This window comes from Lingula anatina, chromosome 1 (genome assembly GCF_051362555.1).
Source record: "Lingula anatina isolate TDL-2025a chromosome 1, LinAna3.0, whole genome shotgun sequence".
NCBI lineage: Eukaryota > Metazoa > Brachiopoda > Lingulata > Lingulida > Lingulidae > Lingula > Lingula anatina.
In genome coordinates, this window is record NC_141767.1 from 46,237,841 (window position 1) to 46,262,578 (window position 24,738).

Here is a 24,738-nt window from a genome sequence, read left to right on the forward strand (position 1 = left end):
TATCACACGATTTTTCTCTTCTTGTCCCTTGGTTTGAAACAGGAATCAACTAAATATTTTAGGGTTACGTTACTGATGCACGCCAGAACCTTTGAATATGGCGGCTTCTCGCGAGATCTCGCATGTTGTATACCTACACAACTATGTATTGGAAGAATTCAGTGGGAAGATTTTACAGGAGTTTGGCTCGAGTCGTTACTCGATAAGAGGGAGAAATCGATGAACGTATAAAACAAGTGTTGGTAGCAAGAAAATCGTTTGTTTTTTATCCGTAAGTATTCATCTGAGGGGTATATTCAAGAATTTGTTACACTTTTGAGAAGGAATTAAACTAGTTAGCAATGGTAGTCGTGAGTTCGCTCAATTTTAAGTGTCTTGATTTGACTCGTCTTGTTATGAGGCTGCGGTGTCAAGTCTGCTTGTTTCGAATTATATATATATATATATATATATATATATATATATATATATATATATATATATATATAATTCGAATATATATATATATATATTCCAAAGCACACCTTTACTTGAAGTTAACGTGCAGTTTAGAGGCAAGGGGCGCAATGGCCCTGGGCGAGACGCTGGTAAATATAAATACCTATAATTTCATGTAGTCTAGATGTGACTCACATTGAATATTTGGAAATCGATATAGTTATATAGTGTGGCAATACTGTTGCACAGCCCCAAGTTTCAGTATCTAAGGTATTTCATACGAGGGGGGGGCATGCCTGGGAGATGAAAGGGACCCGCAGACATGGGAAGTTAAGGTGCTGGCAAGCTGTATTGCAAAATGTTTACTTGCCTGATAAATTTATCTCTAGCTTGATATCTTTCAATGTCCACCTAGATGCAATGGTTAACTTTATTTTCTTATATATCATTTTTAATAGTAAATGCCATCTGTCTACTTCAAGATAAAGAGACTTTTCTAAGTCTGCCCTTGTTATTTAAAATGAAATCTGTGGTGTTCAGAAATCAACAGTGTACAGTATATTTTTTCAGACTCCTTTTCAGCAACATGGCAGGACCTTTAGATATCATGCTGAAGAGTCTAATGTCTTCAGCAGAATTCATTCAGTTGGAGAATAAAAACTGGGAAAACATCTCAAGATTATTGCCAAACACAACTCCCAGACAGGTGAGTATTTTGATGAAGTAATGTTTTAGGATAATTTTATCTTTAATCTCATTCTTAGGGATAACATTATTGCTGATATAAACAAGCCTAAAATCTTACTTTATCTTAAGTATTTACATTAGAAAAGCACCCATAAAAAACAGAAAAAAGCATGTATTTGTGGAAGATTGGCAAACCTGTATACTTCATAGTTTATTTATAGCTTTTAAACATAAAAGTCATAATGTCTTAAATAATATTTAATTAGTTTTATCTTTAAGAAGAAGATTCAAAAGTGAGGGGGATTCATATCACAAGTGCTTCTTGAATTTACTAACAATGAAATATTTTAAAAAGAATTTATAGTGGAGTAATATAGTTTATTACTCTGACTTATTTGAAAGTTGTAAATAATTTGCCGAGAACCAGACTTAATGCATGTAACCTAAGTTAACACAGCAGTACATATTTTTATACTTATTTTTTCACGTTTTTCATATTTGAATGACAGGTGAAGCAACGTTATGATGAATTGCTCAAGCAACAGATCACGTCACAACTGAGTTGCACAACTCTACCGTCCAGCAAGTCTAGTCAGAGCAGTAAATCCAGTAAAACAGACACAGATGATCAGAAATCCTCCAGACCTGGCTCTGGGAGATCAAGAGGTAACTTATGTTGTTATAAAGTTCATTTTACATGTACTTTCATAGAAGAGGCAGGGAAACAGATTAAGATATCATTAAATGCATAATTGTGCATTTGAAAAACTAGTTGGTGTGTTTGTGATTTATCTGTTGAAGTGCATTTAGAGCCAATTAGTTAATTTATATTGTTTAGTGCTATAGCTGAGTTCTGCTTGTTTCTTTGATTATCCATGTTGTGAAGATGGGTAACAGTTAGATGTACCATGAATCACTTATATGCATATATAATGTTTTATTTTAGATCTGAAAATGGACAGAGACTTAACGAGTAGAAAAGTCAGGGCAGATACTGAGGACTTTGGGTAGGAGCCCTACTCCTTTCTGTCATGAAGACCTTTTTGTTTTTAATGAAACATTGAACATATCAGTGAACATATCATCGAACTATCAGTATGAAATCTGTAACGGCACTGAATGAATGAAATGCTAAACAAATTATGTCTTTGCTGTGAGTTTTTGTTTGTTGTATACTGACAAAATTGTGTTTGTGCTTTCCAGCCCCACAATGGTGATACATGTTTGTGATGAAGCTAAAAATTGTAAGTGATATTTAAGAAGTTTTGAAAGTTCCTTTGAACATGCCATGTGTGTATTAGAAATATATTAACAAATGGCAAGTTTTGTACTTTTTATTAAAAATTTGAAGATCATGGTTTCAGCAATTAAGACTTTAAAGTGATCACAATTTCAACGTGCCATTCTAAACTGTACCTTACATGTCAGGAAAAAAGATGCTTCAAATGTAGAAGAAAGTAGTCTTACAAAAAAGTGACAGTATTCATTAAGTACATTAAACAAAAAGTTTTGTTTCAGTGCAACTGGCCCTCATTTATATAGATAAATTAAGTATAATTTAAAAGCTGCAAGGAGTATTACTTGAGTATATTTTATGACACATTTCCTTGTTTTAGTATCAAGTGGACATAGGTCATATAATATTTTGTTACATTTTTAGTGAAGCAAGATTTCAGCTGCCCCAGGGATCTCCTGGTCCATGAAATGAAGTACTTTGCAGAGTACCTGTCCACTGATGCACAGAGGTGGGAGGAGGTGGACATATCTGTCCACTGTGATGTCCAGATATTTGACTGGCTGATGAAATATGTGAAAAGGTTCACCAAAGAGGTGCCTGATCCACCGAAACTGGGTGAGTTATCATCAAGACCATGTTCACTGTTGGACTGATTATGAAATAGTTTACAGTGTGATACCTGTAATTGCTAAATATATGGTTGTGGCAGTTTAGTAAAAACAAAAGTGCTGTAAACGAGAGACATATTATTTATCAAAACAGCATCAACAGCATTCATCTACATCTAAATTACACAATCAAACTTATGCTACAGTTATGTCAAACTGTGTTGAACATAGTACATGCACCTTACAAGGCAAAAATGTCAAGTTGTAAGATTCATATTTTCATTTTGCTCAACTTATTGTAGTTGCCATATTATATTTTAGCATAAAGTATAGCAGCTTTGTATTGTGTGTGTTTTTAATTGTAAAAGTAAGTTACTTAGGGCTTTATGATAGAGATTTAGAGCTTAGTAAAATTTTTTATGGGTTACTGATAATTTACATATAGATGTGTTTTCAAAATAGAGTGGGGTTATAATATGCAGAAACATAATTTACATATACAGGAGCTTCTTATCTGAACTTTTCTTTGCTTTCTTTGCTCTGTTTACTACAGCGGACCTCAGTAAGTAGGAACTGTGTGGCCTCCCAGAAATGCTGAACTTTTTAAAAATTATTTCTTTGCATGAACCTGATAGAAATACAAAACCCCAACCTGCACAAGGGCCTACATTATATGCACATTTGGGGCATATGATTGCATGGCTTTTGTCTTTTGTATATATATATATTTTTGATAACAAGCTTGGTGGTGGTGGTGGTGATGGTGATGATTTTTGTAGGAATTTGTTTGCTAAATACTTATGAAAACTACTTTAAAATTACATGAAGAGTTGATAAGAATGCATGTGTCAGTGTGGATTATGGAGAGTTACTTTTTTATTTTCTTTATATAATTCATTTGATTTTTAAAAAGATTTCTTGGAATTACCCCTGCTTTGTTTACAGCATGGCGTGTGGTTGAGTATTATAATTATATTTTCAAGTTAATCAGAATTCAGAATTGAAAGCAGCTATTGTATTTTGAATTAGTGTCTGCTTTAAATTTCTGCTTTGAATATGCTTCAAACCCTTTTATATCAATAGTTGGTTTATTTCAGGATAGTTTTCCAGTCATTCCAATATCTGTTCTGTTATTAGTAGATTTTATATATATCACAAATTGCAATCTTCTTCAGGCAATATTTACTGATTATTTTATTTCTCATTCGAAGAAAGGAAAATGTTTTAGTATAGCATCAAAAATACATGTGCACACCTAAATCTTATTTTAATAATACTCCTTTAAGCTTGTAATGTTACTATCTCTTCATTTTGGACCAAATTGCAGTACAACTCTGTCACTTTTCTAAAGTCTATCTTCAGAGAAGCACACTCTTAAAAGGATTATTATTCTTGTTAACTTTAAAATTACAAACTAGTATGAATATAATCACATTAATTGTGCCTACCAGAATGTCAAATATTAACCAGGTGCATAACTTTCCTTTGCTTTGCCTGAATATGTATTCCTTATGTTGACATGATTTCACCTCATGATTTTGCAATGCAGCTGCAATACTGATACACGCTATAGTATTTTTATCTCTCTGAAACTCTAGTCATAATTTGTTTGGTTAAATGAGTAATGTTTGTGGTCTTTTTTTATAAGTCAGTCTCAAAATAATAACACTTTGTAAATTAGACTGTTGAGGGAAGGGGTATAATGTGCAATAGCATAGAATTATTCTCATTTCTTTACATTCAATTTCAGAACCCAACAATGTGATTTCTATTTTGATTTCGTCAGACTTTCTGAAAATGGACTATCTGGTGAGTATGATCACAGTATTTGTGAATTTTGAAAGAAAGTAGTTGCAATGAGAATACTCTGAGATAGCTTCATGTATTGCCACTTAGCATAAAACTGAGTGAAATTTCATGGGATTCGGTGGGGTCAAAAATAATGACAGACCAGCAAATAAAGGAAACAATAAATAAACCATGACAGAATTTATCCACAGATATTTGTATGGTACCATTGTTTTTTGGCAAGCCCTGTAGAATTACAGCCTTTTGCACAATACTCTGTATTCACCATGTTTTGCATGTTGCTTTTGTATTGCTTTCGAAGATGGTATTTCCAGCATATAGAATTTCACCCTTAAGTTATTGCTGAAATTGGATCCTTGCACATTTTTAGTCCTGCATGTTGTCATGCAATGCCAACAAACTTGTGCTGTCTCATATAATTTCCATTCCTAGTAGGAATTATGTGAAGAACTTGTATGGAGTAGTTATAATTAGTGCAACATTAAACTATCCTTAATATTTAGTGATTGATATTATAATTTTCAAATGGCTTTCAGTTAGTCCTATATTATATACCTTGCTGCCACCCACCCATCACATTTCCTTGATCTAACTCTTACATCCACCCCTCATCAGCTTTCATTCTCCTTCATCATTTTCAATTTACTTCTTGTGACAAGTAACAGCAGTTAATGTTAAACCATATTTTGTGTTTGTGTTTCACTGAAGTAAGTGCCAGCTTGTCTATAATACTTATTTTTCTTTTATACTCACACACAATCAGACACTGACCCAAAAGCTATGCTATAAAGATTTGTTTTATTTGCTCAGAATTGGGATTGTGAGTATGAAATAGGAACTTTTAAGATTATATTTTTTGCATCATTTTAGGTCCAGGAATGTATAGGATATTGCCACAAGAACATGAGTGCTATTGTTGCAACACCATGCAATATGAACTGTATAAATGATAAACTTGTCACCAGGTAAATGTTTTCCATACATTGTTCAAATACGGCACTTCTAGTTCTTCTTTCATATGACAGAGTCAGCAGATGAGTAGTGATTAAGCAATGCCATATAGTCCTTGTTTATATATAATGGGTGAGCCAGATTTTTTATAAGAATAGATAATGTCATTAGCAATCCCTAGTTCAGTAAATGCTCACTAAATTCAAGAAAAATTTGAAAAATTGTCTCCCATATTAATCTTTTCAAGTTACACTTGAAAAATGACAATTCATAGGTTCTCAATAGCAGTGGAAGCATTGTCTGAAAATTGATACTTTGAAAAAGTGAAAATTAGATAATGGATAGAGTTTGAAATTTGTGCATGATTACTGTACTGTTACACTTTTTTTTTTCAGAATTGCTGATATGTTTACCCACAATGAAGTAGATGAAGTAAAAGACAAAAAGGATAAATTTAAAAGGTAAGTTAAAAGTTGACATTTCTGGAAATATCTGCACTTTGTGAACAATACTTTGAATGTCCAGTTTTGGACTAATATAATGACTAATATATTGGCAGTAGTGAAAGTGGAAGTAACATTTGTCCTTAGTTTTTCTAAATTTCACTTGTGTTTACATTTGCTATGTAAATGGTTAATGCACTACAGTCGTAATTGTGATTAATGTCTAATCCAGTTTCTTTTATTTCTCTCAGCAAACTGTTTGCAAAGAAAATTGAAAAACTGTTTGAGCCAGATGCTGTTAATTTATGCTCACCTGAAAAGGCTATCACATTATTTAGGTAAAATACAAAGTTATTTTGGGAATAGAATTTGTTGGGTTTTTTTTCACTGCTAACTAAGTTTACATGTATTAAAGATGGCATATTTAGGTCACATAATGCTAGTCAAATACAAAACCTGATTTACTTTGATACATAACATTATCAATATGCTTTTTACTGTGGTGCAGGGTTGTATGGACAAAAAATACCCAAAGTATCGTGACATTGATTGTAAAATGATTCTAAAGTATAATCTGTTTTATTGATCACCTCTTGCTTTTAGGTGCTCTGTCTGCCATAAACTGTTGACCAAAACTTTAGAGAAGAAACTTAAATGTGCAACTAGCAGGTAAGCATTGCCCACAGTTGAAAGACCTTGCTATAAGATATGCATTTGAACAGTTGTTTATGGGAGAAATCATGGAAGTATTTGTCCCCATGTTGCCACAATAAGTGAATGTTAATGACTTATTTGAAATGAAAGAAAATATAAACCTATTTTCTGTACAAATTCAGGACAACGATTGACCGGGTGGGCAACCTTTCATATTACCACACACGTGACCCCAGCTGGGATGTGAACGATTACCTCCTGGAGCAAAAGGCACAACTCAAGACATGGAGAGATGTGTACTGGCGGCTATGGGGAACCATTAACTTCCTGCAGTGCTCAAGATGTAAAGAATATTTCACTTGTACAGAGCTGGGCCACTGTAAATATCACCCAGAGAAAGCTGTGTTTGAAGAAAAGGTGATACATATTTACCTAACATAGATAGATAGTTGGATAGAAAGCTCTGCATATTTCCTTTGCAATGTTTACTGTACGAATTAGTTATTCAACAAATTAAAAAAAATCATGAAATAATTTTTGTTGTCATTGGCCATAGTTATGTCGCTTGAACATATGTCAAAAAGTTTGCTTCTATAGCTTGATCCCAGGTATGTAATTATTTATATTTGACTGTATGTCATTTCGGATTAGAATGTGGAAAGCCAAGATAACATTATTATTTACTGATCCATGTTTAAGTTTTGAATTTGCTTGGTTTTTGAAAACAATAAAAGCTTGAATGAATATTGAATCTTCAATGTCTCTTGATATTTTAAAAAGCACATTTTCATAATTAAAGATTTGAAAATATTGTATGATATTTGATCATTTTTAAGCAGAGCATGCTAATTGTACATATTTATGTCCACACGTGTTTAAGGACTTCAGTAAATGTTTTCCTATATCTAGATTGGAGATAAGAAGACAACTAGTGTGATAGGAACATACCCATGCTGTGATCAGAAGACACTGAGGTTTGATCCTCTGGGTCAGCAGAAGGTTAGTAAATATATGTATAAAGTGTATTTTGATATATCCAAGTAATGATAGCGCCTTTTTTTTATGCTGGAAAAGTCCTTTAACTAGGTCTTAGAAACTACTATAAAAAGATCCTTACTGTGCTTGCTGTATGAAATGTTTTGTATTAAGTATTTGGCATCAGCTAGACACAACTTTTCCCACATGCTTAAAGAAATTACCTGTAGATTTTGCTATAAATTCTAAGGCTTGCCTAAAATTGCAACATTCAAAGTACATACTGTTGTTACCAGAAGAATAACACCTGCAATAGAAGGGAAAAAGACACCAAAATGTAGAATGTAGAATACATATCCTTTTTACCTCTGAACCTCTGAATCTCATTTTTACCTCTGAATCTCATTTTTTAGGGTTGCAGAGTAAGGGACCATGTGGTGGTGCAAACAGTTGCAAAGAAAGGTGAAACTGCTGAAAATACAAATGACTCTTCTTCTCGTGTTTATGATGACCTCTTGGCACACAGAAGTGCTATAACAGTTCCTTACCAAGGCCAATCAGTCAGCAAGTAAGTAAGGGGTCAGTTATTTGACTGAGAGAAATTCTCTTTTACATACAAATGCTTGTTATCAGTAATATAGAGTGCAATTATAACAGGTGTTTTACTTGTAAATTTGAAAGAATGGAACATAAATGAAAGATATCATATGCGTATCAAATTTGATAATGCATAGATGATATTAAAACAAAAACAACTCTTATTATTTTTCTTTAAACTGTTTATATATATATATAAACGACAGGTAGGGTTTTGTTTGACCCAAAACAATGCTTCATATATGTTGGGTTTAGACAACAAAACTGAAACACAACCACAGTTTCAGAGGTTTTAAGTATATAAACTGTCATATCATAAGTCATGTTGGACCTAATTTCAGTGATGACTCAGTAGATGAGTTTATAGAGGAATTTGCCGAGTAAGTAACTCCTCACCTCTTATTTAACCAATACTGTGCTTAATTTATTGGTTTATAACTTTTTACGCAAACTTCATCTTGCTGACACGAGGATACAAGCTTCAGTGATTTTTATTATAAGCTGTGTGGCATATTTATGATGGGATTTTTAAAAAAAATTATTTTATAAACGGTGATGGTCCAGTGGGTGATTGCATAGGTGGAAGGCTTTTTAAGATTCTGTTTTGTCCTTTTCTGGAACAGTTTATAGTATTTTTTTTTCTAGAAAACTTTACAGTAAAGATGGTCAGTATGTCTCATATAATCCTTTTGTTGATGAATAATATTTCTTTATGATAGTATTTGAGTCATAGCACTGCAGAATTATTATAATGTACACCCCTATGTACCAGTATTCCACTGTGTTTATGTTTTCTTGTCACATCAATCAGATTTCGTAGGTGTCATTATTATGAGATCCTTCACAATATAATGCCAAGAAAAAGAAGAGATTGGTACCATCTTCAATATCAAAGTTGGACGAGAGATTTTAGGGATCAATGAATAACAAATTTTAATTTTCTTAATCAAGCACTACATACTGCATTAAATCTTTGCCATCTAGCAGATTGAGCTTGAAGTTAAAATAATGTAATACTGTGTTGAGCTTTCACATCCTTCCTTTACATTACAGGAAATTGAATTTATTTAATGCTTTGAGAAATTTCATAATGTAAACACTGAACTATTAAACAGTTATATATACTTTTATTTCTAGTGCATTTTCAGGATATTTTCAGTTCAAAACTCAAACTTTTGCCTATTTCTTGCTTCATTGTGTGAAAATGCTTGCAATTTGGTCACTTTACTTTGATAGACCCTCCTTACACTAAGTCTTTTATTATATGTAATTAGTTCATTACAAATATATTAAGCTGCTTATATTCTGGTGAACTTGTCTCCTGGAAGTTCATAGTGCGGTGATCCTTGTCAAAAGGACCAAGACTTATTTTATTGATTTTTTTTACTATGAAGTTTAAAAAGGCGCATCTTTGGCAAGAGGGATCTATGAATGAAATTTGACCATTTGCATTAATAAGTATTATTTTGTGTTGATAAGTGTTGTATTAGTAGTATTTTCAGTTCATTAGTATATAGATGTTAGCTTTAATTTTTTATTTATACACTGGAAGTGTATACATGTACATGGATATATGCAAAGCCACAGATGCAAAAAAATAATCACTTTGAGTTCATTTAAGACTTTATACATCTGTTTTGTTTGAGAGTAAAACAAGTAGTAGAATTATTTAGAGTGTTTTACATATATTTGTGACATTAGAAATTCTTATAGTCAAAGTGTAGTTGCAATTTATTATTAGCAGGATAGACTCTTAAATTTTTACCTTTTCAGCATAAAGTTTGTATATCATGAAGTTAAATCCTATTTTTACATTGTTTAGTGTAGATAGACTTCTGTTAGATGTGTCCTTTTTAAGACATCCTACTGGTGCATCACAACCAGGCCATCAAGTATAAATCCTTTTGATATTTTTCAGTGAGAATGAATTGAATGTGTTTGCCATGGAAGAGTCAGCATGTGGTATACAGGACACAGTGGTTGGAGAGAAAAAGGAGGGATCCAATACAGATGGGTCAAAAGCAGAGGTAAATAATAAACATTGTTAATTAGTTTCGTTTATTAATAGCTTTAGAAGAAATTGACTGAGATATAACAGCAGACAAAATAATGGCTGATAAATTTCAGTTAATTTTTTTTATAGCTATTGACAAATGTAGGTATTTGTTTATTGAAGACATGTAAATAAGGAGAGAAAAATGATAAGAACATTATTTTTCTTTATTCTAAATCAAAGATCCATGTGTAATGTCCAATAGACTATCAAGTTGGTATTTTGTGGATGAAAAAGTACAAATTAAATAGCAACAATACAGACTGTTTCTTAAATGAATGGAGAAAATTCAAAATTAGTAGCCCTTTTAAAATCTCTTTGAGAATGTTCAAGTATAAATCTTTGTAAAAATAAGTATTTTTAATGTAATTTTATTTATTTATTATTATTGATCAGCAAACCTATCATTATTATGTACAGACACAGATGTGTCTGTACATATTGCCATCACCTGCGTCTGTCGTCGCCGATGCCGATGGCGATGGCGATGCCGATGCCGATGGCGATGCCGATGCCGTGCACTTTCCTTGTAAACACGATAAGTGGAGGGCAGTTTTACTTTTTGGCTTTATATTTACAGAGCTGGTGAATATTCATAAAACGCAGGTCAAGTTCGAAAATCAGCATGATCGGGCCATTATTGTAGAAGTTATGCTGTTTTTTCACTTTTCAGCATATTTTTCACATTTCCTCAGATTCAATTCTTAGGCATGTTAACAGTCTCATTATTAAACTAATAAGATACATAAAAGTTTTTGTTTGACATTTCCTGCATCTTTACAACATTGTTAGTTGATTTTGTAAAAATGATGGTAAACTTGTTATCGTGTATTGTGTAATAAAGTGTCAAAAATGGAAATAAACTCATATCATATCATATTGCAGTTTGTTAGATTCAATCATCAACTATGTTCAGAATCTCAGAATGGAGGAAATTGGACATTTAACACTGTTCTATTGATATTTTTCCCATCTCATCAATTTTCTTAGTTGATCATATAAAAATGGCAGTAAACTGTTAATTTTGTTTTATGTTAAAAATTGTTAAAAATGGGGAAAAAAAAACATTTCAGAACAGTGCCGACTTATTTACATTTTGGCATTTTCAAGTTGTGACTTTGAAGTTCCATGGGCCTGAAGACCTTTGCTAGTCACATTTTCTGAATATCCATGATACTAATATTTTATTATTAAAAATTGATGGTCATTATGCTGTTAAACATTATGTAATATTGCATCAAAATTTGAAAAAAACCTATTTTGGGCACTGCTCCCATGATGACCATTTAAGAAAAACCATGTCACTTACTGTTCTCAATCAGTACAGTAAATATATATATGTAGATGTATCTGTACATATTGCCATCACCTGCGTCTGTCGTCGCCGTCATCGCCGGTGCCGTGCACTTTCATTGTAAACACGATAAGTGGAAGGCAGTTTTACTTTTGGGCTTTATATTTACAGAGCTGATGAATATTCATAAAACGCAGGTCAAGTTCGAAAATCAGCATGATCCGGCCATTATTGTAGAAGTTATGCTTTTTTTTCACTTTTCAGCATATTTCACATATTGGCATTTTCAAGGTGTGACTTTGAAGTTCTACATGCTTGAAGACCCATGCTAGTCACATTTTCTGAAAATCCATGATACGTATATTTTATTATTAAAAATTGACGGTCATTATGCTGTTAACCAATACGTAATATTGCATCAGAATAGAAGAAAACAATTATGGGTGCTGCTGCCATGATGACCATTATTGGAAAACCATGTTACTTATGATTGCCAAATGTTCAAAAAAGAAATGCAGGACTAAAATGCAGCCTGGGTTGGAAAAGTAGTCTAATTGGCTTCTTTTTCTTTAAGTTATACATTTTCAAAGTGTGAACTTGAACTCCCATGGGCCTGAAGCCTTATGCTTGTTACACGTTTTACTTACATTGGTATTACCTGTTGAGCATAATTAAAATTTGATGTTGAATTTGCAGTTTAACATAATGTACTTTTGCATCAGAATTGACAGTAGCCTATTTTGTGCATAGTTATTTCCTGCTTTTTGTCTGTACATTTGACAGCTTTGCTGCCTTGTCTTAATAAACTTCAGCCAAAGTTACAAGCCCTGACAGTGGAAGAAGAACTGGCTTTGGACTATCCTAATTTACTGGAGAGCGATGATGAAGTGGGGGATGAGGAACCAGCAAGAGGTAATTACCCAAGTCCTGGTATTACAACCTGTCATTATAGCACTCAGTACAAGCTGGGGTCACTTTAGAATATGTGCTCTTGTGGTCAAATAAATTTTTCTTGCCAAATCAGTAACTTACTTTGTTAAAGCAAGACAAATTCTCTCTTGCATTGAACTTACATTTAAGCACTAGATTGAGCCTGAGCAGGCAATTTTTTTTTTATTGGCATTTCCTTTTTGTGATGTTTATGAAGGTATTTAACACCCAGGGCCTTATGTGTTGGTGAAATGGTGATAGCATCAATATACAGGCATTTTATATTTATATATATATTACTCTTAATTTGTTAATCTTTACACAATTAATTTATCCCTTACAGGTGTTAAGTCAAAGACCAGGCGAGTGACTGTGGACCCTCACGCCATTCTGGTGGATGGACCAGAGTTTAACACTACTAAGAACAGAAAGTGGGACACATCCAGGTCTATGAGATGGAATCAGGACACCCAAAGAGATGATGGTTAGTAGTAACTGTGCATATGGCTCTAGAAAAAAAAAAATATTTAGCACTTATACATGTTAGATATTTGGAAGTTCATCAGATAATATATGATAATTGTATGTGCCTGTTTTGCTATATGCAAGTGTCCTGAAATGCGTGTGGATTGAATTTAGCTTTTTGTACCATCTTCCTGCAAAACTAATACAGATTACAATGTTCACCACTAAATGCCAGAAAACTCTAAGCTGGGCTAATTATATATTGTCAATATGTGTGCAGTTATTTTCCACTGTTCCTCTTTTCACCCAGTATATTCTTTGACCAGGGTGACCAGAGAGTCATTAGATTTTGACTGCTAATAAGACTGCTTTATTACAACAATGAGTGTTTTAATGGGCCTGTGTAGTGTTCAGGTGAATAATTAAAATAAGGAATATTATTTTTTAAAGACCAGAGAAGAATGAGAGAAATAGTAAGCTACTTGACAAAGTTGAGGCTACCTAGTGAAAAGCTGGAAAAGTACAAGCAGAAAGAGGTAAGACCACATGTGTTTTGTTTTTTTTTAATTGAAAATCTATTATATGTAGCATCTTTGTATTAAATTTTGAAACTATGAAAATGATTGTTTTTTTTTTTCAAAATACGTGATTTTTTTTACCAACTTTTAGATTAATATTAATCTCAGACTTCATATCACACATAATAGATATCACTTTTTCTTTCTCCTTTTAATATTTATGCTGTGTATGTATCATCTCAATGTTAAATAATTGATTTAAAATGACAAATATAAAAAGCTATTTTCGTAATCGTTTTGATTTTTCATCATAAACCTTAATTAAATTTGGTTGTAAGAAGCAAAATACATGTATGTGAATCCTTTTTGTTTCTAGTATGCTGGGGGGTTGTATATGAAAATTGAAGCTCAGTGGAAGGCAGCTAATACACCAACTACCAAGCAAAATCCCAATGTAATCAGGTACTGTCATAGACATTTAGTTAGATCTTGAGATAGGAACAGTATCAAAAAATATTGAAAACAATGTTTAGCCTTTGCCTAAAGGGATAAATAGGTTTATACATAAAATGGGTTGGTAAATTTTCAAAAAAAAAGTTTTCTATACTCATTTGTTGTTTTCTTACTATGACTGATGCATTTAACTGTCAAGAAGTTGGTTTTTTTGGTGTATTTATAATTATTTGATTTGTTTTCTTCAGGGCGAAAACAAGAGTAGGCCAAATGAGATCTACAGTATCTGCGTAACCATGTGCATCACCATGGGCAGCAACCATAATAACAACTATGAAAGACATTTGGAATTACTGAATTCTGAACCACATAATACCAGGGTGTTCAAGCTGTTTATCTATACAGTGTTGAGTTGTGAAGGTGTTTTGTTGAGGGGAAAAAGTTCATATATGTATATGAAATATAATCAGAGCTAGAGAGGCAATATGTATGGGTCAATTTTAGTCTGTGAAGTAGAGAAAATAAAAGTATGCATTCAGTAGATTGCACAGCTGTCACTTGATAATACAGCCATCCTTTTTTACTGCAATGATCTCTGTACTACCTCAGATATTAAAGTAAATAAAAGTTTTGCACATCCATTTCTGAGGAAAAAAACTGTGTTCAGTAATATGTTAAATGCTGAAAAAGTCACCATATACACACAATTGTTACCAGTGGACTTTTTTCAGCATTCATTTCAAAGAATATTGCTCTTAGACCTTCTTGTTTTATTGTTTTCCTTCTGATGGCTGTGCATGCTCTTTATTGTGTTGCTGCTGTAAGCATTAAAATGTGTCCTGTTTGTGATATAATGATTTTTGTGTGTAAAATGGAAATGTTACAATTGTAACACATTTTATGTGGCCCTCAGAATACTTTTACAGAAAAAATAAAATATTGATTTAAGTTGCTGTTGTTAATGCATCCATTTTTTTTAATTTTTATTTATTTATTTATATTTATCATTATAATTATTATTTTGTGCACATTATCATCTGAGAATATTCAAGTTATGAAAATATTCAAGATTTACAACGGGCATTCATAATGACAAAGAAACAAAATTCTGCAAGTGACTCAAATTGGGCTGCCTCTAATAACGGTGGGCTTGTCAGGCCTGTAGCCAGGGGAGTTCAAAAGAACCCCTTTTTTGTTGGGAAAAGGTCCCCTCTAGGTAAATTTTTGTCATGTTCCACTTTTCCACAAAAAGAATCCCCCTTTTGAAATTGCTGGCTACAGGCTTGCTTGTAAAATGTTCAATGTAAAATTGTTCCTTTTCAATGTAATTATAGGTCTGAAAATAGGTTTAATTTTAATATTCTTTCTGCAATAAAGACAACTACAAGTTTTTAACTAAAAAATAAAAGATCGCATCTACTTTTCCGTGCCGTCACAACCGGGGGCATTCGCCTCAGCGCAACTATCACATTTTACAAGTTCTTTTACGTGTAAAGACTTGGAAGTTTCCCTGTTAGGTCCTCTCACTATTTCTAGAAAAAATTCACTCGTTTGAAATTTGATGTTAGGGGAATACGAGTAAGAAATATCATACCGGAAGGAATGGATACACAAGAAATAGTGAATTCTGACCAGTCAGACGACGGCATGAGTTTGCATTCTGGTGAAGTATTGAATGCGTTAACAAAGTAAGTAGATCTAATATTATCATGTCTTTGTTGACTCTATATTATGACACTTGCTTCTAGACTGGGATCCGAACTTTTTGTCTGATCATCTTAAAAACTTCTAACTTGGCACAGGTATTTTGATTTCTATTTTTTTTTTTTTTTTTCATTTCCATTTCTTAAAATTTCTCTAATGGAACAAATGTTATCATAAATTTGATAAGCAACACTATTATTTAGAACTAGATCTAAAATTTTGCAATTTTATTGGCCCATAGTCGTTAGGTGAAATGGGAAAAATACACAGGAAAAAATACAGTGTTTTAATATAACTGGATAAATGTGAGGGAAATCGGGCAAAGTTCCCCTCTTAAGAATCTGAAAAGAATGAAAAAATAGAGCCCCCCCCCCCAAAAAAAAAAAAAAAAAAAAAAAGATTAAAAAAAAGCCTTTCTATCAGCCAAAAATTTGCATGTAGTTTGGAAGTGCATCGAAATTAGAACAATATCAAAATGAGAATTTAAAACTCGAGTGTATGAGACATGGCACTTTAGTCAGGTAAACCTGAGACTTAGAAGATGTTTTTTTCCCATTAAAATAAGTATATAGTCACCACCTAGGTTTTTTTTTTTTTTTTTTTAAATTTCAAAACAGCAACTGGTGTTAAAGATAATTATAATTGAAGAAAACAATCAGCTTTTTGGTATGTTGATTCTATGTATAACAACCTAATTTGATTCTTTATTTTAGATCTTTCTGGAGTAAAATCAGTGACTGCCAAAATGAAGGTACTAGTATGATTCCTGTGTCGGCATTATTTACATACTGTACTGGTAACATGAAATTGTTCTATATAATTACATATTTTAAAGTTAGTGAGTCTGATTGAACTTCACTTCAAACTGTCATTATTATTATTATTGTTAATATGTTACTTTAAGATGCATTTTAAAGCTCACAATTAATGTAATATATGTTGTTGTTGTTTTTTACCTTCTCTTTTCATCATTATGGTGGTCAAGTTTTTAAAGAAAGTTCCTTTGATATGGTGTATTTATGATTTAATGAAGTATGCAAAATACTTTAAAATAGTGAACTTTACAGAAACTGTCTCACAAGAAATCCCTAATATGATGATGTCTGGTAAACAGGTAGGTCATTTTAAAATGCAAAAATATTCATGCATTCAGTGAAGTAAGTAATTGTACTGCCTTACAATAAATGAGTGACTAAATTATTGACATATTAGTAAAAAAAATTACATTTCAGTTATGAAAGATACATGTGCACATATACTTTCCAGAGTATTTTTCATTATTGTTAATAGATTGCTCATAATTTCTTTAAGGAATGTATTACCAGTAGTTTGAACAGTGCAGAAGATATGACTATGGTAGAAACAAACAGAGTTAAACTGGACCAGATGTCACTGTGTCACAATGGGGATGTCACTATGAACATTCAGAACTCAGATAATTTGAACAAACAAGAAAGCTCTGCTGTCATCAAGGAAAACCCAGAAGATCTTGACGAGGAATCCAATGACTCCCAAAGCACTGTTTTCTCCCTTTGTGTGAGAAGTTACAGCACTGCAACACTCAAAGATGTGGAGATCATTCCTAATGCTTCTGGGGATTCAAGTTTTAGTCCTGACCTACTAAATCCACCATCTCTGAGTAAAAAATGTGAAGACAAACAGATAGGGGAGCATGATGTGGAAAGTGATGATGAAACTGTCTTGGACTTTGAGGAATCATTTTTTCCCCACTCACAACCACCAGTTTTATCACATGAAACCATTCCTGTACCAGGGACTTCTCAGCCAATTGAAGATGTAGAAAGCGATGTCTGTGAACTTGACATAAGCCAAAGTTTGCTTGAACCTAAAAATTATTCGCCTATCCAAACTTCTCGACCATCCAGCCAGATAGCAAGAGGTATTTATTTAAAAGAAAATACTTCTAGTCAATCAGGCCAGAAAAATTTTGATGAAGAGGACAGTCTTCAAACTGAAAATGAGATTACACATTTGAATCCGAGGAATTCAGCTAGCTGCTCAGATACTAAAACAGAGATTGGTCATAGATTGGATGCAATGATTGTGGAAGACACAATAAGCCAGAGCAGTAGTAGAAGCAGTGAGTCAAAGGAGATTGATGTAGGGCATTTGATAAATGAGGTGAGGCACTGTGGTGTTTGATTTCTTACAGCCTTGGTAAATCATGATATTTGCCACAGCCATAATTTCTAAGTTGAAACAGAAAAAAATTAATCATATTTTCTAGAACAAGGTTTTGTTTGTTTTCCTTTTAAAATTTCTATATGGTGGGAATTACTTTCAATTGATTTCATTTTTATGTACAAATACAGATGTGCATAATTATTAAAATTTGGTGTTGGCTTTGTTGTTAACCATTACGTAATATTGCATCAAAATTGACAAAATAACTTATTTTTTGCATCATGTTTTCTGGTTTTTGGCTGTACATTTGACAGCTTTGTTGCCTTGTTTAGGCATAGAAATCTCTTTTTTAATATTTAAATTGTAAATGGTTTGGTAACAGTGAAGAATGTGCTACATACCAGTACTCATATACATATTTATTAAGTTAGCTATTTCTACTGAGACAGTTCACTATAGTGTAGATACCTTTATAAAAATTTTAATTGGCTGCTTTTTTTCAACTTTTAAATCATGATTTTACCATAGAGACATGAAAGAGAAATGGCAGCCCTTAACAGAATTGAAAAGAAACTCACAGAGCTTGGAAATGGACCGCTGGACTCAGATTCCAAGTTGGGTAAGTCTCTCATTTCACTCCCTTTGTAGAAAAAAGGGAAATATTTTACAACAATTTTACAAAAAAAAAAAAAAATAATAATAAATAAATAAAGATAAATAGGTCCTCTTTGTGATTTTTTCATTTTCCATAATGATGTATTACCTATGATTATCAAACAATCTGTGACCTTTTTTATTTTGAAATGTTTAAGCTGCTGTTCAGAAGGAATTGGACACCATTAGCAAAGTGATGAAACAGCTTGGAAAAGCCCACTGCCAGGAGAGGGAACGGATCACTGCAGAGCTGAATGTAGTCTATGATGCTGAGCAGAAAAACAAGTACAAAAAACAAATCCAATTGATCTGCATTCGACAGAGGAAACTTGGTCAGTGTTTCAGGTTACACGCACAGATATCAATGAAATGGAGAAAAACCAAAAGAAATCTTCCAAAACCAACAGCCGTTCAATCCATTCAGAAGAGGTCATTGCTAAGGAGTGTTCCTATCACTTGCGCCAAAGAAAATGAGTTAGAAACAGTCAGGAAGAAAATGAAGGAAATCCCACTGGATGTGAGCAAAGGGAATAAGGAAAAATCCAAGGAACCTGTGGTCATCTATTTACAACCCAATTCAAGACAGCCACAAGAGGAAGTGATGTCAGGTAAATTGCATGATATGGCACATACTAAACCATCAGACTTACTGATATCTTGTCATCAGACTGGTACTCAAGCAGTCACCATACTTGAAGAAAGCTACACTTCTTCACCCTCAATAAGAGCTACCCCTGGTAGCAAGCCAGTTTTTCCAAGCCACATGGATTCTCATAAGTTATCTTCTAATTCTGCCATCAGTCTGTCCGGAGATTCCGAGCTGCGCGTGCACATTGACTGAAGCGACGGCCATTTCCGCACTACTTTCAGCAAAATCGAGTGAGAATGGACGACTTTTGATCTCTTCTTGTTTTCATGTGTATTTTTGTCAACTGTTGATGTGATTAAACGATATGTATATAAAAGGAAGCGGGAATGTCTAGGGATTCGGAATTTTAAGGTTAGTTGTCATAAAAATAGATTTAGAACTGTAAAATGGGAGATTTATCCACGCGGGTGATTGCAAATGGAGCCCCGTTTCAGGTGTCCGCAATTTTCTATTTAAAGATTTCTGTAAGAATTTGAAATCTCACAATTTTTTAAAAACTAAATCATGAAAGCCAATTAAGCTGGGTTTCTGGCAGTATATATGTTTTGTAAATTCAGCTTTGTCCATTTTTTTTTAGCGCGAGGTGAAATCGACGCCAAGCACTCGCATTTCTGAAGCGTGTCACACTAGTGCGTTTCAACTATTACAAAATTGCTACAATGTTTATTTCACCAGCGTTTTACATATATTCTAAAAGCTAAACAAGTGGGCTTCGTGTTGAAATTAAATATATGTTGCGTTCGGGTCCCAACTGGCTGGCAAAGTGTTAATAATCCCGTGAAGTCTGTGTAAAAGTTGCAAAACCGATTATTTCAAGTGCAGTAGGTTACTGTGATTATGTATCGCAGGAAACGCAAAATATTTTCAAACAATTATATCTTGCAGAAAGACGAGATCATAAACTTTCAAATGCTATATCATAAGGTATGTCTCCTACAATTTTTACCCATTTTGTGTGGGGAAATAAGTGAATCTCCAAAACGACGACAAAATGGAACCCCATTTTCGTCATAATTTATAGCGTCACGTGACCAACCTGAAGCACTGACCCGACTTAGAAAGACTACAAGTTTTCTTAAATATTCTGAATATCAGAGCAAACAGATTACAATGAAAATAAAAATACGAACAAGGACTGTACATCAAACATCAGATTTATTCCAAGAGTTATATGCTTCATTCTGAAAACATCAAAAATGGTATAGTTATGATCCACCCCACAAGAAATCCAGTGTGAATTTTGACTAATATAGGAAGATATTGCTATATCTAGTAATAAATAAAACACGATTTTTTATTTGGATATATATTTACTGTACAATGAAGTACTGGCCTATGGCCAGGTTGTACTTTTTAAAGCCTGAAAGGGTTTTGATAATAAAAAAAATCATTCAGCACCGGTTTATTCATTATATTAAGATCTGCACTAATGCCTTGTTCTCTTATTTTACTGCTCAAGATTTATTTCTATGTACTAGTACTATTTTTGTCTCTTACATATTAAACTATTTAAAATGAGGCCCTTCCAATTATGATTTGAAAAAATCCCTCATCTACTTAAATTTACATGCAAAATATTAAAATCTGTGTAATAAACACAACTAAGTAAACTTGTGTCCTTAAAACACTGTTCCTGGGAAATGTTCATTCAGCCTCATGAATATGCACTGAACTTTATCAAAGTTTGCCTTTTAAATCAAAGCAGTTAACAAGGCTGCAATAAACTATTTGGCAAACTTGATCTGTCTATTCTAGGGGCAGGAGAAGCACCTGCCCCATCAAGTCATGAATATTACTTTAGCCAAAACTGACATACAAATAAGATCCTCCCCAGCTGAAAATTCTTAAATATAATTTGTAATTAAATAGTCTACATATCAAAGTAAAATGCATTAAAAATGAAAAAAAAAAAAAAAAACTTCAGTATTGTATACGAGTATGTTTCAATTTTTTATTTCCCTAGAATCTTCATTTACCTGGATATGACAATCAGAAAACTAAACCAATTTTCAAGTTCAAAATTGTGCTGTTTTCCCTGCCACCCAGTGGTTGATAGATTCCTTGACTAAATGATCATCAAAACTTGGCCCCTTAAAACTGCCGTCAAAAATTTGTTAACTTAAGCATAATATTCCCCAAACTGACCTCCAGTCAGATTTGATTCTTTTGAGAGCACTGTATCCTCTCTCCACCTGAGAAGTGGACAGGCTGAACAAGGCAATTTCAGTTAGCATTATTGTATGTATTCTAATCTTTGTCTGGTCTCCTAGCCTTGAAACAAATCGGTACACGTCTTTTTTTTTTTAATTCACTATAAACCTGCCACCTATGTACTCTTTAAAGGCAGGCCACTCTCAATGGAAGTCTTTTGGGTCAAAGCCTATCCTGTTTAATACTGCAGGGGTCAAAACAGAATTTGGGCAGGACTGGCCAATACGGACCAGTGGATCTTAGAGGTACTGGTCCGTACCAAGAAGTACTGGTCCGTAAAATTTTACGTTAAAAATTAGTAGTTTCAAGCTACTAGATATAACGTAAATGCATACATGTTTAACATCCATTTTTATTTCTATATGATTATCTAAACACATTCATATTCTAGTCAGTTCCTTTAACTGTTTGTACACATCCTCCTCTGCTAGCTCATCATTATCATAATATATAAAAAATAAAATGGATATATAAAAAATTATTATGAAATAAATATAACTTCTACATATATCCATATTTTAATCTTAAAAATTTAATTTAATTTTAATTGCTGGGGTTGAACGCGAGACGAAAAAACTTCTCTCAAACTTTACTAGCCCGAACCAAAAAACACTAGCCCAATTTAAATAATTCATTTAAAAAGTTTAAGCAGATGCTGTAAAGAGTTGTGGTACCATACTGTACTTTCTTATAAACCTTATTATAGAAGTAGAGCAAGTGAATAACAAAGTCAATCAGGTTAATTTCCAGTTGATGGGGTGGTAAAATTAATTAAAAACATATTTAATTCTTTTAATATTGAAAAAATTATTTTTTAAAATTTGTAATACTGAATATAGTTACCCTTACTTTTCATATTTTTATTATATCTTTTTTTCCATTTTTTATATGCAATCAAAATGTTTTTTAAATTCCTATTCTTTTTATTGACAATGGCTCTTTTCTGACAATTTATTTCCAATTACATCGGTATATAATGCCACTTCTAATTTAAAATACATAGGTGCTGTAAGGGTAATTAAACAAACGTCTTACAATTTTTTTTTGGTAACAATTCTTTTGGTTATATATTTGTAAAAACAACTTTTCAAGGACTTTACCAGGACAAAGTGTGGAGGGGTAGCCATGGCATAAACTGAACTATCCCACATTGTCAAGAATAGTTCATAGGGTATTTATGTAACTGCCATGTATTTACTCATGGACATTAAAATTATAAATAAAAAATATAAACAAAAAAGGAAATACAATACTCCACCCCTCAGTCTGCTAAGTGGTCCTAACCTAAATGTTCTATGAGATAACGCATACATTACACTTGCTTCGGAGACAGTGTTGTTTTGACAAAGAACCTGTTGCTAGTACCAAAGAATTCCGGTCTGATCCAGTTTCTTGATTGACAGCAATTTGTAGTCATGACAACAAACTGGTCAAATTAAAAGATGCCGACACGCTGATCAGACAGACTGCTACTATGAATAACTACAGTGAAGTTATTTATAGCAACTAATCAATATTCAGTAGTTTGAGCTAGGTGTGAGTTTTTTTCAACTGAGAGGCATATCATACTATCTAGAAACGTCAAATAAGAGGCAGGGACAAAGAAGACTGGCGACTCATATTTTTGAAATCTTACTGAGTGTTAAAATAGGTTCAAAATTACAGCTAGTGCTTTATAAAATTTCATCTTTTTTACTAGCCCGGTGCCACTATAGGTGGGCAATTGCCTCGGGCTAGTGCTTAACGTCGCAGACTGTGGGTTTGGCAACGATGTTCGGCACTTTTCAGCGGTCGCCAAAACGGACCAGTACCCCTGACAGGTAGTCGCCCGGGACGTTTCTAAGTCGCATTGGCGAGTGGGCGACCGTCTGTTTTGACCCCTGATACTGGAAGAAAATAATGTTCCAGAACTAGTCTGCTATGAGAAAGGTTTCTAGGGTAAATAATATCCAAGACTCTACAAAACACCATCTCTTGTTCAGTCACACCTGCATCAACAGCACCATCACACAAAATTGTGTGGAAATAAATTTTCCCTGGTCTTGACTAGAACACCTCTTCCCTTATTGTCAGCTGATATGAAATTCAGGAATCTGTTAAAAATAATTATAATATAATGATAAAATCATACATGTGGAAACAAATTTATACAAAGCAGATAAAAACTGAAATTTAATGAAAAATCTATAGATTAAAAAAAAAAAAATCACCTCATTGTCAGTCTCACACCAGTTGTTTATCAAAGTACTGTATAGTATTAATAATTCCTTGGTCCTACTAGTTATAGGCCAGTTATAAAAAAAATACAGAAGTATTGGCTTTTTTTTTTTTTTTTTTTTTTTGATAAACACTTAATTACCTTCTAACTGGTATCTTTTCATTTCATGCCATCAAGTCCATTCTCATGCTATAGCTTAGGCAGGGATAGACCTGTATGCTGTCAGCATTTCACTAAAACTGAAAAAGCACAATGCATAGGTCATAAAGTATGCTTTGGTCATAAAGTGTGGCTGTGCCTTGACAAACTATTTTTTAAAAACTTGTTTAATTTAATTTAAACTTATTTCATTTACTTTTATTTTAATACCAACAATTTCAGATATTAATAGAGAAAAATTGTAAAAAAAACACAATATTTAAACTTATAATGTAAAACAACTTTGGAACCTGCCCTAGAAATTAGTACACCTGTAATGCTGATTGCGCAATATGCTAGTTAACAGGTGTGTATAGACACACACCCCCTATTTTGGAAAATGTCTAGATTCCAACTCCATAAAGGAAATAGAAGGGATAAAGGTACGCAAGTACACATTTTACAAAGTGCAACTGTAACTTTGCAACAAAATGTAACATTTCACTATGACTGAACGTCAACAAGTGCATTTGAACTATGCGAAGGGAGGTTACTCCAAAATCATTTCTATATATTTCGGCGCTTCTATGAGACTTAGTGAATGCAAAAAAGACTCACCTTTTAGTCTGCAAACCCAAAGCTATGTAACTTGAAAGGCAAACGGCAAAATTTTCCAGTCCGAAACCATGTTATGGCAGCGATATGGTCTATCTGCAGCACCGATGTCGTTTCTTCATGTATTGTTTTCCATAACAGCTCTCACTATGACAGTGACACACTGTATACTATAAATATACACTTGAAAAGCTGAACATTCCATATTTTCAACCGAAATGCAAGATTTACCGAGAAAAACGCTCTCGAGTCACTTGCTCAGTGCAACGTGACAGTCCCAATTTCGACTGAC

At 33.1% G+C, this 24,738-nt stretch overlaps 2 protein-coding genes and 1 long non-coding RNA gene across 5 annotated transcripts; 2 read left to right on the forward strand and 1 right to left on the reverse strand.

Annotated features, from left to right (window-relative positions):
- The first annotated feature begins 91 nt into the window (after positions 1-91).
- On the forward strand, positions 92-15,060 carry LOC106153249 (SANT and BTB domain regulator of class switch recombination). 2 transcript variants are annotated; one of them, XM_087008861.1, is made up of 21 exons: positions 92-271; positions 1,009-1,144; positions 1,635-1,791; positions 2,072-2,132; positions 2,329-2,369; positions 2,786-2,977; positions 4,721-4,779; positions 5,650-5,744; positions 6,126-6,191; positions 6,425-6,511; positions 6,777-6,842; positions 7,010-7,244; positions 7,737-7,826; positions 8,216-8,370; positions 8,741-8,779; positions 10,318-10,426; positions 12,559-12,658; positions 13,020-13,160; positions 13,592-13,677; positions 14,036-14,121; positions 14,361-15,060. In XM_087008861.1, exons 2-21 carry the CDS (start codon positions 1,025-1,027, stop codon positions 14,404-14,406), a joined length of 2,031 nt encoding a protein of 676 aa, XP_086864987.1. In that variant the 5' UTR covers positions 92-271; positions 1,009-1,024; the 3' UTR covers positions 14,407-15,060. The 2 variants fall into 2 exon arrangements, with proteins under 2 accessions (XP_086864987.1, XP_013382558.1); XM_013527104.3 differs by lacking the exon at positions 8,741-8,779 and having other exon boundaries at positions 93-271.
- A 492-nt stretch (positions 15,061-15,552) lies between these two features.
- Positions 15,553-20,301, forward strand: LOC106153238 (uncharacterized). 2 transcript variants are annotated; one of them, XM_087000250.1, is made up of 7 exons: positions 15,553-15,800; positions 16,530-16,567; positions 16,872-16,930; positions 17,128-17,958; positions 18,490-18,580; positions 18,774-19,615; positions 20,150-20,301. In XM_087000250.1, the coding sequence occupies exons 1-6, from the start codon at positions 15,715-15,717 to the stop codon at positions 19,454-19,456; spliced, it is 1,788 nt and encodes a 595-aa protein (XP_086856376.1). In that variant the 5' UTR covers positions 15,553-15,714; the 3' UTR covers positions 19,457-19,615; positions 20,150-20,301. The 2 variants fall into 2 exon arrangements, with proteins under 2 accessions (XP_086856376.1, XP_086856377.1); XM_087000251.1 differs by having other exon boundaries at positions 15,555-15,800; positions 16,884-16,930.
- Positions 20,302-20,402: 101 nt separating this feature from the next.
- On the reverse strand, positions 20,403-24,618 carry LOC147764396 (uncharacterized). Its single transcript, XR_015331843.1, has 3 exons — positions 24,450-24,618; positions 23,835-23,932; positions 20,403-23,568 (listed from the first exon to the last, which is right to left on the reverse strand). It is a non-coding gene; the product is annotated as an uncharacterized LOC147764396 (long non-coding RNA).
- Positions 24,619-24,738: the final 120 nt, after the last annotated feature.